At 45.3% G+C, this 16,706-nt stretch overlaps 1 protein-coding gene across 3 annotated transcripts in view; it reads right to left on the bottom strand.

The window, feature by feature from the left end:
* Window positions 1–12,460, bottom strand: part of LOC135897880 (receptor expression-enhancing protein 5-like) — a 142,263-nt gene extending 129,803 nt beyond the window's left edge. The window contains exons 1-3 of one of the 3 annotated variants that reach the window (XM_065426572.2): window positions 12,188–12,460; window positions 11,495–11,778; window positions 2,297–2,390 (exon numbers count right to left, since the gene is read on the bottom strand). In XM_065426572.2, coding sequence (XP_065282644.1) covers window positions 2,297–2,390; window positions 11,495–11,609 — 209 coding nt within the window. In that variant the 5' untranslated portion in view covers window positions 11,610–11,778; window positions 12,188–12,460. The other 2 variants (XM_065426571.1, XM_065426573.2) reach the window with 2 other exon arrangements.
* Between the last annotated feature and the right edge of the window lie 4,246 nt (window positions 12,461–16,706).

The raw sequence follows: 16,706 nt of genomic DNA, 5'->3' as shown, positions 1-16,706 counted from the left end.
GAGAAATTGGGATTTATGATCTTTAATAAAGAGGCGAGTAATTATGTGGTGTCAATTAAACAAGTGGTCATACCCATAGTCAAGCAATATAATTACGTCGGCGAGTACGTAAACAAACGATCGAAAGGCTTACTCAAGCACCTTACGGAATCTGAAAATAAAAGACTTACTCCATATGAAAATAAGGGGGAAGCGGAATGCTACAATTATCAAGTTTAGAGCACTTTGTGGCAACATTAAATATGAGGTGGGGCGTGGAACTTAGAAAGAAGTAATGTTCGAGCTCTAGAGTTTGCCAATGTCGGCCTGTGCTTAAAATCGCATATCTTGCCGTGGTTTGAAGCAAACCAAAAAAACCTTATGCCGGTTGGTATTGTGAGCCCAGGGTAAAACCACAAATAAGGTAGTGTAGGGTGACATGGATTTGGTTGCTTTTAATATCAGAGAAGCGCAGAGCAAATGAGTTTTGAAGAAAAACTCAGAAACAGGGATGAAAATAAATGGGCAGCTAAATGGCAGTGGCATCTGTACTTGAAAAGCATGGACACAGAATGGAGGAAGAGGTCAAGAAAGTTGGTAGCCAAGTGTAGGTAAATAAAGGTGTAAATAGATAACCAGGAATAATCAAAAAGAAATTGAGAGAAACATTGACAGGGAATTGGCTGCAAAATATGGAAACCAGAGCAACCATGGAGATTTACAGGAATGGGGAGACATTACAAGCGAAAATTTGTACGTTAACACAAAGGACAGTGCCAATTGCCATTTGAGGCTGGACCTGGTCACCTAAGAACAAACACATACCACAGCAAATATTTGCCACACTCTGAGGCATGCGGGTGTTGCACCAACGATCCGGAGAACACTCAGCACATCCTAATGCAATGCGACTGGATTTACCCAGTGAGGCCGCTATGTAACGCACACTCTCCAGAAACAATACAACTTAAAGTGTGCTGACGCATGACCCGGCCAGCAGTCGAAATGAGCAAGAGACATTTAGAGTACTCGGGAGAGATTGGCACGGCGGGATCGGTAACAGGATTTGTAGCGGTACAGGGTACCTCGAGCGGCCAGTCGCGCGGCTATTTTTTGTATATTCCAAGCTTGTTTTACGCTCGGAACCATACTTTTCTGTAGCACGCATTGAGCAACAGAAAGCTATATCAGGAGTTTTCCGTGTTACTCTACAATTTTCTCAATGACATTTTTCACCTAATTAGGATCTTTGGGAAGTTAATTAGGTCAAAATATTTAATCAGGCAGGGTGCAAAAAATAACGTATCCACAAGTTACGGCAAACCACATTACCGGTGTTCTGTCCAGCTACGTGTCATTCGCATATCTTTAAACATTGGTGTACGATAGTTGCGACACCCTGTATATGCGTGTCAATTTTCATTCTGCCTCTCAAATATTTTTTCTCTGGGTGTTCATGCAGATCTTTATTTAGGTTCTAGCTTTCTTGAGACTGCCATTTGAAAAGCTTTTTTCAGTGGCCGACAAAGATGCGCATAGAAATCGATTGACGTCACGTGTCTAATCCTACGTTTTTGACTGTAAGCCTCCTTTTATAAGGTTTGCCTATAGTTACGTCGCGTTGTGGATTGGATTTAAATCTCACTCTGGTTTTATACTTGCGAGAATTGTGGGTGGATTTACGGTGAGGAACATCAAAGTGCATTGGCTTAAAGGTTGATTAACAGCAGTTCCAATGACTGAGACGATATGAGACACACACACACACACAAACACACACACATTTTCACACTTGACAACGTCTCTGTTCACGAAGTTCACACTCTGCCATTACTGTTACGCAACTGCCTTCTAAAGGTGGGCACTATGTATAAGGTATGTTGTTATTGCTTGTTTTCCTGCGCATTTACGGAGACTCGTTCGTCGGACCCCTGCTTCACTTCCTCGATTGTTTGCGGCCCATATTCAAAATTTGTAGTTAAATTGCGCTGATCGAGTGTTACGGAACTCCCGAATTTTGGTTCGAAGGTCACACATGACCGTGCCCTTTAACCTCGAAAGCTGCAAAATAGGTTAAGCTCGGCCGAAAATTCCTGTTCCAGCTTTGCTTGGTCGTTTGGATACTTCCAACAAGAGACGGGAGTGAGCATTAATGGAAACTAACCCCAAAAGCTCCCAACCCAAAGCTAGTAATATGTTTCTGCACTGATGCATAGCTTGCTTCTGCCTTTGAAGTATTTCCGTTCAGTAGGGGCGTTCTGACTTATGCCAGCCACGTACGTGGTGGAAGTGCCACCAATACTGGCGAGATGCGCACCTTCCGAGCACGGGCCAAACGGTGGTGATCAGGTGTGTCACTCCCGCTCCGGCAAGGTTCAGCCCGTAGAGGATCACGACAACGATAACCAGGGCTGCATGGTGAAAGATGCGAAAGAAGGTTTGATTCCAAGAGAAAAATACTGTGGCGTTAACGTCTGTAACCATGACACGACCATTAGAGTACCACCGCTGTCACGGAAATCAGCGCGCAGTCAAATCAAATTTGCGCAGCAAGGTACCTACTCATGCTAAGCAACATATAAAATATTTTAGCAGGAGCACAGCCATACTGTGATCACAGCGCCATCTACGGTCCACCGCCATGCTGGTATGCGGGAGCACGCTGAAGTGTGCACAGCAAACCTGCTGTTGACGATGAGCGGCATGTTTTTGCGCTTTCTTGAGAGGTCTTAACAAAGTTTCGTGATTGGTAAACTCCTCAGCGTGTCGGTACTAAGATTTAAGCTGCAATATAACCATGATAACAAACGGCTATAGGCTGTGAGGCGCTGGCACAGCTCTACCCGCGATGGAAATAGCAGGCGAGTCAACTCTGAACATTGTCGGTATGTAACATACGTGCAACGTGTCATTACTGTACGGTTAGCCTTCAATGCTATTCAAGTATTACTCACGTTACAACAAGAAGTGTCTGCGGGTACCATGTGGTGTGCCGCACCAGCGTGCACCCCAATCAAGGTAACAAGCGAAATGCGTTTGGTAGCTTTCGTGCTGTTAAACATGTCGCAGTAGAATTTTCTAAGCATTGTTTACCTGTGGCCCAGGCATCAAGCTTTACAATATAAGGAACTGCAACTGTACTCGACCAAAATTGTTTTCTTTGGACATAGAGCACCCGATAAAACTAGCTGGTGACAGTAGCCGCCAATAGCCGCTATCAAAGCAGACGCACAAGCAACGAATAAATATGGCACTCATGGACCTCGAATGGTGCCTGTGCAAGGGCCACACATCGACTCTGGAGAGCTGAACAATTACTTCGTGCTGCCGTAATTTTGTTTTCTGGTCATACAGTGCGAGATGCGCGTCGTCGGCCAGACAGGTTGCCGGCGAGATTCTGAAGTGCGGGGGAGCCGATGAGAACTACGGGCGAAACGCACAAGCTAGATATGCAATTGGTTATAAAACGGAAAACATCTTCATCTTCTTCGTCTGCATGCACTGTTTCCATAATATGTCCCCGGTCGGCTTTCACTAGAACAAATGTTGGAAAGCATGATAATCTTAGAACACGTTCGAACAACCGAGCCTGTGCGAAGAACTAGTTCACTTCGTCCATCGGCACTGCAGACGCACCGCTTAGTTCATATTCCCTCTTTGATCAGCGGTGTTACGTTCGTGGCACGCATGACGTCGTGCTATGACGTCGAGCATTCATGACGTCGTGACGTCGTGCTACAATGAATCGGCCCTCGGAAGAGCTCGCAGCCGACTTCTATGGTCCGTTCCTAGATAGAAAACGCCTTGCTAAAAAGAGATGATTGTTTGAACTACCTCGAGGAGCGAATCATCAACTCCACAAATAAAGCGTAATCCGTGCTCTTCGAGCACTCTGCGCCTAGAATGGCATGCTGCATCAAGGGAAATAGACAACGGTCTCTCGCTCTATGGGACAGAATTCAAGGTATTTGCAGGATAGCCTCGTTTCAGACACCGCAGAGCCGCACCCTCATGACTTCTCGCAAATTGATGATAAAGCAATTTATGAGGGCGCTAAAAAACATGTTCACACCAGCGAACTTTAACACAAGGATTAGAAAGTTCAGCCGCACATGTTCCAAATGTCATATCGCTCAGCAAAATAAAGGACCGCACAAACGCCTTATGGACGGTGGCAGACCCATCAATATTCTCTCGCACTACTCCACACTTACTGCAGAGAATACCGACTCCCCAAATATGCACTCATCTGAAGTCAAGAATGCCAGTGACAACATTTATCGTAAATGAGCAGATCCTTGATGACATCAGTTCCGCACTAGTAAGTGATCATTATGCCGACAACAAAGCAACATGTTCACTTTATTCTGTGACCCCATACCCAACACTTTCGTCGCCATTCAGAGATTGCATGGATGGATGGCTCCTATAAGCCTCCCCTTTGAAAAATGGCAGTGGGTTGCACAAGCACGCTCTTGTTCTAATTTTTTTTTTCCTGGTGTCCTACATATATTCTAGAGAAACACACAAGCAATTCTCGCCATCAATTTTTTTCAACAAATACTGAGAAATCTGTTTTTTGACGCCTCTGTTGTTGGGATGTCTTTGCTTTCTTGCCACCAAACCTCCCACAACTTCTTAAAAATCTCTATTGCGGTCTTGTTTACTTTCGCCCTGCTATTCCTGATTCAAAGGGCTCCAATGGGCCATTGTAGCCTCAAATTCCAACTGGGTATATGTGTTCACATTCTAATAAAACGTATTCCATCGTTTCCCTAGCTTTGCCGCAGCAAGCGCATGCGTCTTCGTCCTTGCTGTAACCTGCTTTATAACTACTCGCTCTAAGACTGCAGACTGAACTTGCTTAGAAAACTCACGAGCTTTCCTTTGACTTATGATCAATTGTTTCTTTCCTGCTTGCATTTTTCCTTTGACATAGTTACTCATAGCAGGTTTATTTTCCGTTTCCATTACCGATGAGATTGTCTCAGTCTCTGATACTTTGCGTATGACGTTTTTTGTTACCATGTTGCTTATTATACCGGTCGTACACTTGCTGGTGAGATTTCTGGTTCCTTTCCTCCACTGAATCAATGTTTTTTTCCAGTACAAATATCTGAAGCCATTTGCTTTCTTCCATATTCCACAGTCGTTTTTCAGAAAGTTTTTGTTAATTTGTGGGTCGCTGCTGCTATTAGCAGATCTTCGTATACGAGCGCTGCTGCGAGGAAAGCACCTGTTCAGCTCGCCTATTATTCCCGGCCTAACTGAAGAGTGAAACGTGCGGAAACCAACTAGATGTGTCGGTCATATTTCCTTGAAAATTTCCACAACAGTATAACATATCTGTCAAAAAAAATTGAGGCACTGCGTTGACTAACCTTTAGTTGCGACCTGGGCAAACACAAGGCGTGTTTAGGCGCGCCCATCACTGCCTGCGGGTAGATCGCGTAGCGCCTTCAGAAAATGACGTCATTAGCTGCCTTTCTTCGGTCTTCTGCATCTTCTTGTGCCTTGTTTTGGGAAATTTCCAACAAGATAAAAGTTCATTCTTTACTCGTACTCGTATTACGAAACCTCTTCATGTACTTTAGTTTCTTTTATTCCCTATTTGTTCTATGCTTTCTTAGTATTAATTTAAAGTACACCTCGTTTAACTTTTCAGTGGCTCTCCTACCTTCATCATCATCATCAGCCTGTTCTATGTCCACTGCAGGACGAAAGCCTCTCCCTGTGATCTCCAATTACTCCTTTTCTGCGCCAACCGATTGCAACTAGCGGCTGCGAATTTCCTAGTTTCATCGCTCGACCTAGTCTTCCGTCGTCCTCGATGGCGTTTCCCTTCTCTTGGTACCCTTTCTGTAACCCTAATGGTCCAATGGTTATGTAGCCGGCGCATTACATGACCTGGCTAGCTTCATTATTTTCTCTTCAAGTCAAATACAATATCGTCTATACCCGTTTGCTCTCTGATCCAAACCGCTCTCTTTCTGTCTCTTAGCGTTATGCCTTGCAATCTTCGTTCTATCGCTCTTTACGCGGTCCTTAACTTGTTCTCCAGCTTCTTTGTCCGTCTCCAAGTCCCTGCTCCATATGTCAGCACGGGTAAAATGCACTGATTGTAAATCTTCCTTTTCAATGATAATGGTAAGCTTCCAGTCAGCAGCCGGCAAAGTCTTCCGTATGCGATCCAACCCATTTTTATTCTTCTGTGGATTTCCTCCTCATGATCAGGGCTCCTTGTGATTAATTGACCTAAGTAAGCGTACCCCTTCACACACTCTAGAGGCCGACTGGCGATCCTGAACTCTTGTTCCTTTGCCCGGCTATTTATCATTATCTTTGCGCTATGCATATTAATCTTCAATCCGACTCTTAAAATTATGGGGTTTTACGTGCCAAAACCACTTTCTGATTATGAGGCACGCCGTAGTGGAGGACTCCGGAAATTTCGACCACCTGGGGTTCTTTAACGTGCACCTAAATCTAATTACACGGGTGTTTTCGCATTTCGCCCCCATCGATATGCGGCCGCCGTGGTCGGGATTCGATCCCGCAACCTCGTGCTCAGCAGCCCAACACCATAGCCACTGAGCAACCACGGCGGGTCAATCCGACTCTTACACTCTCCCTGTTAAGGTCTTCAATCATTTGTTGCAATTCGTCTGCATTGTTGCTGAATAGAACAATGGCATGGGCAAATCAAAGGTGGCTGACATATTCTCCGTCGAACTTTACTCCTAAGCCTTCCCAGTTTAACAGCTTGAATACTTCTTCCAGTCACGCAGTGAATAGCATTGGAGAAATTGTGTCTCCCTGTCTGACCCATTTCTTTAAAAGTATCTTCCTGCTTTCCCTGTGTAGAATTAGGGTAGCTGTAGAATCTCAGTAGACATTTTCCTAGGGATTTACCGAAGCATTCTGTAGTCCTTGATTACGCAATGCTGCTATGACTGTTAGTACCTCTACTGAATCAACTGTCTTTTCGTAATCTATAACAGCCATATAGAGAGGCTTATTGTACTCTGCGGATTCCTAGATAACCTGAATAATGACATGAATGTGACCTATGGTAGAGTATCCCTTCCTGAAGCCAGCCTGTTCCCTTGGTTGACAATAGTCCAGTGTCACCCTTGTTCTATTGGAGAATATTTTGGTAAATATTTTATATAATACTGGCAGTAAGCTAATGGGCCGATAATTTTTCAATTCTTTAACGCCTCCTTTTTTGTAGAATAGTTAATGTTTGCCTTCTTCCGGTTGTCTGGGATTCTTGCAGACCACAGACACTTCGTTTAAAGACCCCCTAATTTTCCAAGCATTAGGTCTCCGCCATCTTTGATTCAATGTACTGCTATTCCATCTTGTCCTGCCACTCTTCCCCTTTTCATGTCATATGCAATGCCCTTCTGACCTTATCGCTAGTTATAGGAGGAGTTTCTGTATCCTGTTCAGTGCTGTTTCTAATTGAGGTATCCCGATTCTTTTGGGTACTGTAAAGGTTCGTATAGAATTCTTCCGCTGATTTTACTATATCTTCAAGATTGCTGATAATATTACCCTGCTTATATTTCTATGCATACATCTTGGTTTTTCCTATGTCAAGTTTCTTTCTCACTGATTTTAGGCTGCGTCCATTTTTTTATGGCTTCTTCAGTCTTTCTCACGTTATAGTTTCAAATATTACACAATTTTCGCCTTGACGATCAGTTTTGACAGATCCGCGAATTCTATCTATCTCTTGAGTTGGACACTCTTATTTTTTTCCATTTCTTTATTAGGTCCTTTGTTACTTGGGAAAGCTTGCCTACTGGTTGCCTTGGTGCGTTACCTGCCACTTCAATCGCTGCCTCTGACGCCCACCTAGTAACGGTCTCATTCATTAGCTCTATGTCATCATCAACTCCCTGTTCTAAGGCGACAAATTTATTTGCAAGTACCAGCCTGAACATGTGTGCTTTTACCCTTATTCTCTCTAGGTTGACCTGTTTCTTGACCAACTTTGCTCTTTTTCTCTTCACATTGAGGTGAATCTTAGCCCTCACTAACCTATGATCACTGCACGTTACCCTATCTATCAATTTCACATCCTGCACTATGCTGGGATCGGCAGAAAGTATAAAGTCCATTTGATTTCTTGTTTCACCTTTAAGGCTCTCCAGATTCACTTTCTGTTGCTGCGCTTCCTGAAAACCGTGTTCATTATTCTATGCTTATTTCTTTCTGCAAGTTCTACCAGCATCTCTCCTCTACTGTTATTAGAATCGACGCCATAGTTGCCAATTGTTTGTTCTCCAGCCTGCTTTTTCCCCCTTTTGCATCGAAGTCACCCCTTACAACATTATACAGAGTTTGCACTTTTCTCATGGCTAATTCAACATCTCCATAATACTTATCTATTTCCTCATCATCGCGATTGGATGTTGGAGCGTAGGCTTGTACTACCTTTATTCTGTACCTTTTATTACCTTAATTACGACTACAGCTACCCGCTCATTAATCCTGTAGAATTCGTCAGTGTTGCCCGCTATGTCCATATAGATTAGGAATCGTACCTCGTATTGCTTCTTATCTAGGAGACCTCTATAGCGGAGGACACGTTCCTTATTCAGCAATGTATAAGCGTCACCAGTTCTTTTAATCTCCCTAAGGCCGATGATATCGCAAACAATGTCTGGTTGTGCCTCAAAGAGTCGTGCTAAGCTAGCCTCACTCGAGAGGGTTTGGGTGTTAAACGTTGCAACGGTCAGTTTCCATGTGTGGGCTGTCGGGACCCAGAGATTCTTAGCACACTCTGCTGCGTTACAAGTCTGATCGCCGGTATCCTACCTTACCTTACCGTACCTTACCTTACCGTTATCCTACCTTACATGCAGCTTTCTACGAAAACTAAGGTCTGCGAGACGCCAGCTTTCGATTACACGTGGTGATACTTTGTCGCTTTTAGGACTTTTTCCTAACCTTCTGTTCCAGTCGAACGAAGCGAAATAGCTGTATACATGGCTGCTAAGTAAAGCATTTGTCTGGATGAGCATTAGACGCCAAGAAACTCTGACATCAAGGACAACATAGAGGAATTCATTTGTGCTTAATAAATGAAATGCAGGCACGAGAAATAATGGAAAGGAAAGTGGATGAAAAAGCAGCTTGCCGCAGGCGGAGAACGATCCCACAGCTTTCGCGTCCGCATCCAAGGTTTGTGAGTGATGGCGCTGGCTAACACTCCCAGGATTCTACTAGGAAAACATGAATATCCAAGAAAGTATATCAGGAAACGGCGCCACGGTACGTCAATTGCCAGAGCATTGCACGCGTTATGCCAAGGTTGTGGGATCGTTCCCCAACTGATGCAAGTTGTTTTTTTGCATCCACTTTCACTTCCGTTAATTGATGGTGTCTTTATTTCATTTATTATGCTCAAGAAAGTTCACTTATCTTGTCCTTGGTGTCAGTGTTTGTTGGCTTCTTATGATATGACCAATATTATTGGAACCCCCCGCTTAACCCCCTTTCTTCTCGTTTGTCAAGATGAACGAACGCTATCTTATCTAAGCACTGGCTACAGTGATGCACAATTACTGTTAATCTCTCAAGGTCTCCAAGTTTCAGGGAGAATTGCCTGTATACCAGAATAACGAAGAAATGCGGAACTGTCTTTCCTTTTGTGGCTGAATTACTGGATCAAGGCGCAATAGACAGTTGTGACACCATCGGCCGATGTGGTGGTGACTCAAAGAACAAGCGGCAATCCAACAGTGAGGCGCTGATGTTCCCCGAAGTTTCAACACATTCGCGTTACCGGTCGGTTCCAGGAAAGTTTAGAAATAATATAAGCGTGTTGCATAAGAAAAGCGTGTGATATCTGTGTGATCACAGTATTGTTGCCTGTTATCAAAAAAGAGCGTTCCTAAAGGGAAAATAACCTCCCTATTGGTTTCTTTTAATAGCTTCTGTAATTCAAAAAATTGCTTTTTACATGGTAATAAAACGTCGCTTCTCTGCCTCTTGGTCCTCGGCACTTCCCGAATTCTCTGTTTCAGCGGAGATTCCGTTAAAAGGCTCATGATAAAAATAAGTGCAACAAAAGAAGAACGCATACAGGAACAGAATACAGACAAAAGCGCTACTCATTGCCCTTTTACCTCCCAAATTTCCTCATCATCAATGCAAGAAGGCTGCAGGCACCCTGCAGGCTAGTGCAGGGTGCTCTGCGCCTGGCGTTCTCTCCTTACGTATTTCTGTCACTGCATTTATATGTCTCGAATATGAAATATATCGTTCCCCATCTGTGAAAATGCCTAAATTAAAGCGAATAATGCAATGGTCGAACCTGCTACAAAGGCCTTTTATATGCATAATTTATTGAATCGGTCAATCGAGCTTTACGACGAGATGCTCCCGAGCTTCTGTGGTCGTTGTTGTCGTATTGTACAAAATTATAGTTGCTCATGATATAGAGGAATTTGATAAAAATATTGTGCAATTTCCTGTCAATATAGCAGTGTTAATTTCTTGTCAATGAAACAATTTCGTAGATTTTTTTCAGTTCCGTATTTGTAAAAATTCCTGGCTGACCAATATCCTTGCGTGACAAAAAAGCTACTCAACTATTGTCAGCTTTCATTATTGCCTTTGTGAAGCAGTTAAGCGATGTCACAGTATACAAAAAGAACAGTATTGGTATTAAAGTGTAGCATGTCGATGACCCTGTGGAGTACGTCAGACAAGACGTTTTATGCGTGTGCATTTTTCTGTCTCTGATAAAACAGCTCTCAAATTTTTAGGAACCTACCATGAAGTTCATACCTTTCCTAAATTGTTTAACAGAGCCTAATGGTCAACAGGTTCAATTGTCGCCTAATTACCAAAATCTCTCGGCAAACACCAAATTTTAATACTTTCTTAGTCACAGTGTTGTTAGTTTAATTTTGTCACATAACAACCTGCAATGCCAATCAATTTAATATAACCAAATTCTGGCTGGTTTTCTGCTAAGGAAGTATAATCTTATAACGGCTTTCTAGTTCGCTTCGCTATAGTTGTCTGGAACACCGCCGTGTCTGCGATCATTATCAAATACGTGAATACAGTTATGGCTTGTTATGATTACGTTAAACACTTAGCAAAAAGCTGTAAGGCTTATTAGCAGTAAACTTGCGCGTATTCTTCGTATACTGCATAATTACTTAAATTTTCGCGGTCGAACCGCCTACCAATTTTGTGCACTTTACGAAAATTCCACGTCCCAATTACGAAGATATTGCTATTTGAGCGCAAACAAGGCAAAATCAGCATTGTAGGGTTTAAATATTACAGCCCAGGTCAGTAATTCAGGCGACATAATTACCACAATATCTTAGAGCTTCCTTTACATAGCTCACCACAAAATTCGGGGCGCACAACCTCCTTAAACAGGCGACTAGAAAATGCTGTTTTAGGCACGGCTTATGTCTCAGCCTATGTACGCTGCCTTTGCGCAATGAGTAACGTGTCTATATCAAAGACGCACACTCACCGTAGACGAGCTTAATCCTGTCCAACTTAGTGGCAGCCTCGAGTTTGGCAAACAGGCCAGACAGGACACTCTTTTCTCGGATTACCGAGCTCAGCTCCTGATGCATCTCGGCCATGGCCAAACGTCGTCTTCTTCTTTACCACTCTTTTTGCGCTTGATGTCTCGACGCAGTGACACATACTCGCATTTTCACTTCCAGAAAGGGGCTTTGATTATAGATTGGCCGTTGGTGACAAAATTGGGTATCCGCGGTTAGAAAAAAACGCTCCGCTGATTGATCGTCACTGCAAATGAGAGTCTGATTAAGGATTGAAAATAAAATAAATATGTACTGGTATGTGACCACAGAAGGATGCTCGGACACGACCTTTTACAGCAAACCTTTCTATGGCTAGGGCAAACCCTTTTTTAGTGAGCAGAAACCCCTCCTCGAGAAGGCGAGCGAGTGAGCTCAAACGAGAAACGGCGCGAAAAAACCACAAAGGGAAAGAACGTCCGTTTCTTTCGCATCGAAGTGCCGTTCCGGCGGCCACCTGTATCTGAAACTGCCTTTCTGTTACGTAGTTCGCTTTCACGTGGAACCACAAAGGGACAAAGAACACGCATATTAGCGCGCGTTTAGCGGCCACAAAGGGAAAGAGACCGCCTTCGCATCGAAGCTCCGTTTTCGTGGTCACCTGTGCCTCAAACTACCTTTTTGTGACGCAGTTGGCTCCAACGTGGAACCACAAAGGGACAAAGAACGCTCCGCATCGTAGCTCGCGTTTAGCGGCCACAAACGGACAGAGACCACCCTCGCATCCAAGCGCTGTTTTGACGTCCGCTTGTGTCTGAAACCACCTTTTGTGCCAGTTGGCTCTGACGGGGAACCACAAAGGAGCAAAGAACACACATCGTAGCGCGCGTTTAGCGGCCACAAACGGACAGAGACCGCCCTCTCATCGCATGACGGTTGCAGCAGGCACCTTTGTCTGAAGCCACCTTTTTGTGACGTCGTTGGCTGCGACGTGGAACCACAAAGGGAAACAGAAAGCCCTCGCATCGTAGCACGTGTTTAGCTGACACAGAGAGACAAAGAACGCTCTCGTATCGAAGCGCGGTTGCAGCTGCCACCTGTGTCTGAAACCACCTTTCTGTGACGTCACTGGCTCCGACGTGGAACCGCAAAGGGAAACAGAAAGCCCTCGCCTCGTAGCACGCGTTTAGCTGCCACAAAGAGACAAAGAACGCTCTCGTATCGAAGCGCGGTTGCAGCTGCCACCTGTGTCTGAAACCACCTTTTTGTGACGTCGTTGGCTCCGACGTGGAACCACAAAGGGAAACAGAAAGCCCTCGCATCGCAGCACGTGTTTAGCTGCCACAAAGAGACAAAGAACGCTCTCGTATCGAAGCGCGGTTGCAGCTGCCACCTGTGTCTGAAACCACCTTTTTGTGACGTCACTGGCTCCGACATGGAACCACAAAGGGAAACAGAAAGCCCTCGCATCGCAGCACGTGTTTAGCTGCCACAAAGAGACAAAGAACGCTCTCGCATCGAAGCGCGGTTGCAGCTGCCACCTGTGTCTGAAACCACCTTTTTGTGACGTCGTTGGCTCCGAAGTGGAACCACAAAGGGAAACAGAAAGCCCTCGCCTCGTAGCACGCGTTTAGCTGCCACAAAGAGACAAAGAACGCTCTCGTATCGAAGCGCGGATGCAGCTGCCACCTGTGTCTGAAACCACCTTTTTGTGACGTCACTGGCTCCGACGTGGAACCACAAAGGGAAACAGAAAGCCCTCGCCTCGTAGCACGTGTTTAGCTGCCACAAAGAGACAAAGAACGCTCTCGTATCGAAGCGTGGTTGCAGCTGCCACCTAGCTGTGTCTGAAACCACCTTTTTGTGACGTCACTGGCTCCGACGTGGAACCACAAAGGGAAACAGAAAGCCCTCGTTTCGTAGCACGTGTTTAGCTGCCACAAAGAGACAAAAAACGCTCTCGTATCGAAGCGCGGTTGCAGCTGCCACCTGTGTCTGAAACCACCTTTTTGTGACGTCGTTGGCTCCGACGTGGAACCACAAAGGGAAACAGAAAGCCCTCGCATCGTAGCACGTGTTTAGCTGCCACAAAGAGACAAAGAACGCTCTCGCATCGAAGCGCGGTTGCAGCTGCCACCTGTGTCTGAAACCACCTTTTTGTGACGTCGTTGGCTCCGACGTGGAACCACAAAGGGAAACAGAAAGCCCTCGCCTCGTAGCACGTGTTTAGCTGCCACAAAGAGACAAAGAACGCTCTCGTATCGAAGCGCGGTTGCAGCTGCCACCTGTGTCTGAAACCACCTTTTTGTGACGTGGTTGGCTCCGACGTGGAACCACAAAGGAAAGAAGAAAGCTCTCGCATGGTCAAAAGCGTGGCAGTTTGGTCAAGTTGGTACGTCATGACTTCTTTAGGCTTGTAGCGCAGCTCAGAAAGAGAAGAAAGAAAGATGGAAGGGGTAATGAAAGGGAACGAAGAACAAAGTGAGCGTGAACATGGTAGCGCGCGTTTAGCTTCCACAAAGAAAAAGAGACCGCCCTCGCATCGAAGCACGGTTGCAGCGGCCACCTGTGTCTGAAGCGACGACTTTATGAATTAGTTGGCTCTGACGTGGAACCACAATTGGACGAAAAAGGTTCTCGCATCGTAACGCACGTTTAACGGCCACAAAGGGAAAGAGACCGACCGCCCTGGCATGGAAGCGCGGTTGCAGCGACCACCTGTGTCTGAAACCACATGGCTTTGACGTAGTGCCTGTCCGATAAGGGGATAGAGGCTCATTTGCATTCTGACGCTGCCACGGGATAGCCGCGAGTGGTTCGTATCAAGGTGGTTATAGAAAACTGGTAGAGTGGGAACTATGTCCCGAAGGTGAAGACGCACAGGGGTGGCGGGGGGGAGTTGATAGAAACATACGTAGCCGATAAAAATGGTCAACAAGCGCTTTCCCACATCCCACGAATTAAACAACCTCCTTTGTTAATCATGGCTTATGTTACCAGATATATATTTATCTACGGCTATCTCTGTATTACTGCTTTTATTGTGAAATATGACTATCCTGGCATATTTTGGGGGGAAAACATCATGAATATTCAGCAGGTACTATTTTTGTTCGGAACAACCAGCTTTTATTTTATAACTAGCCTAGCATTACGATAATAGAACCAAAGCATTTAATTTGTAAGCGGTCATCACCCGACAAGGCTCTATTTCATGTGGAGCGGCAAGCATTGATTTCATCTTTCCTGGTAGGAAGCTATGGGAGCTTCCACTACAGCTGTGTTTCTTTGACGACCTCGCTTCGTACGCCGAGGAAAAGCGAATGTACGAGGAACGATGCCAACAGAAGGCGCCGGGATTGTGACCTTCGACGTCGCGCCGCCTAGCCGGCGGTGAGAGAACAAGAGTGCGCCGCCGAATTCAACCGTCGACGTCGGGCCGATGCGGCTGCCCGGGAAGAAGAGCGTGACCGCGACGGCAAACGCAAGAGGCGGCGATGACGACACCGATGTCGGTAACAACGACTTCGCCGGTGACTAACGCGTGGTTTCCGAGATACTTTCTGAAGTGTCACTATGGATCGAGCTGCCAGGTGTGCGAGTTTTGGCTAAAATAACGTTAAGAAACCTTGGTTTGTGTTGTATTTTACACGTATCGATTCTGGGTGGGTAAAGCGCGTAAAGTATTGTCCATTCATCCTTTAAGAAAGCCTTAAAGAAATCATGATTCCATCGGCTGCGAAAGAGTTTCGACGAACGGGTTCGTCGCTTATCTGAACCAGGCTACCCCCGCACAATGCTCTCTGCAGTTGCAGAAAAAGTACTTGACCTGAATAAGCAAGGAACTGACGCTAGCCGTGCAGGATTACAAGAAGATACAAAGAATGTGTCATCTATTCCTTAAATACATTGCGTTTCGCATAACCTGAAGAAAGTGGCGGAAAGCGTGGCAGTAAAGGTGGCTTTTACCGCACCCGACAAGCTAGCTAAATAATTTAGTTCCCTTCCACTCTGTCAAAGATAACCAGCGAAGCTGTATTGGGATGACTATAGTGAGAATTATAATAATAAAAATAACCATTTATTTCTATCACCGTTACATTGATGGAGGGGATGGTCATAAAAGCGATTGACGCTTGACTAAGTTGCCACCCCCGTACAGCAGGCGAGCAGTGGCATGCGGCGGCACTTCTGTCACAACCGCAAATACAAAGTCAAACAAAGCATTACTACAAAAACAAGTATGAAAAATACACAATCACCAGCGTGTGTGAAAAAAATATAAACAGATTGAAAAGAAACACATGTACAGCAACTGATAAGAAAAACGCTTATGAAACAGCGAAATAACAATAACAGCAACCAGAAATACGCTTATAAAACAGACACAGTGACGTTCACAGGTGCACGCCGAACGACAAGCTACTCAAGCTAGGTATCCACGACACATTTGAAGAGCTCAAGGAAACACAACTGGGTGCGCAGCTGCACAGGCTCCAGCTGTCAACCACCGGCAGGGCGCTCCTTTAAAGATTAGGCTATAAAAACATAGAAGCAACGAAGGATAGGATGGTTAGCATACCAGACTCTTTTCGCCAGACACTGAAAGCTAGCCCACTACCAAGGAATATGGACCCGAATCTACATGCGGCCAGAAGACAGGCGCGAGCAGAATACGTAGAAAAACACCTGGCCACTAAAAACAATGTGGTATACATGGATGCAGCCCTATACCCGTGGGACCGCAACACCAAAGAACATAGAGTTGCGGCAGTGACCGTGGATCACATGGGAGAGCTGATAAGCAGCGCAACCCTAAGGAGCAGCACGGCAACAGCGGGGGAAGAAGCAGCTGCGGCTCTAGCAGTGGCGGAGGGTTACCGTAGAAACAGATCCTTGATAATACTCAAAGACTCCAAAGAAGCATGCAGAAATTACACGGCAGGTAAAATCAACAAAGGGGCGCTGCGAATCCTCCTCGAGGCAGGGCTTCTGAACGAAAAGATACTGCATACTGCATACGATTGTCTGGGTGCCGGGTCACACCGGAATAGAGGGTAACCAGAGGGCCAACAGTCTAGCTCGCGAGCTCACATACCGAGTGGGACAGTCAATGGACCCAGATATCACTATGACGGTGGAACCAACGTACGCGGAAATACTAAACCATCACCGAGGCAAAATGATAATATATCC

Source organism: Dermacentor albipictus, chromosome 2 (assembly GCF_038994185.2).
Source record: "Dermacentor albipictus isolate Rhodes 1998 colony chromosome 2, USDA_Dalb.pri_finalv2, whole genome shotgun sequence".
NCBI classification, from domain to species: Eukaryota; Metazoa; Arthropoda; class Arachnida; order Ixodida; family Ixodidae; genus Dermacentor; species Dermacentor albipictus.
This window is presented reverse-complemented; position numbering and strand designations above follow the sequence as displayed.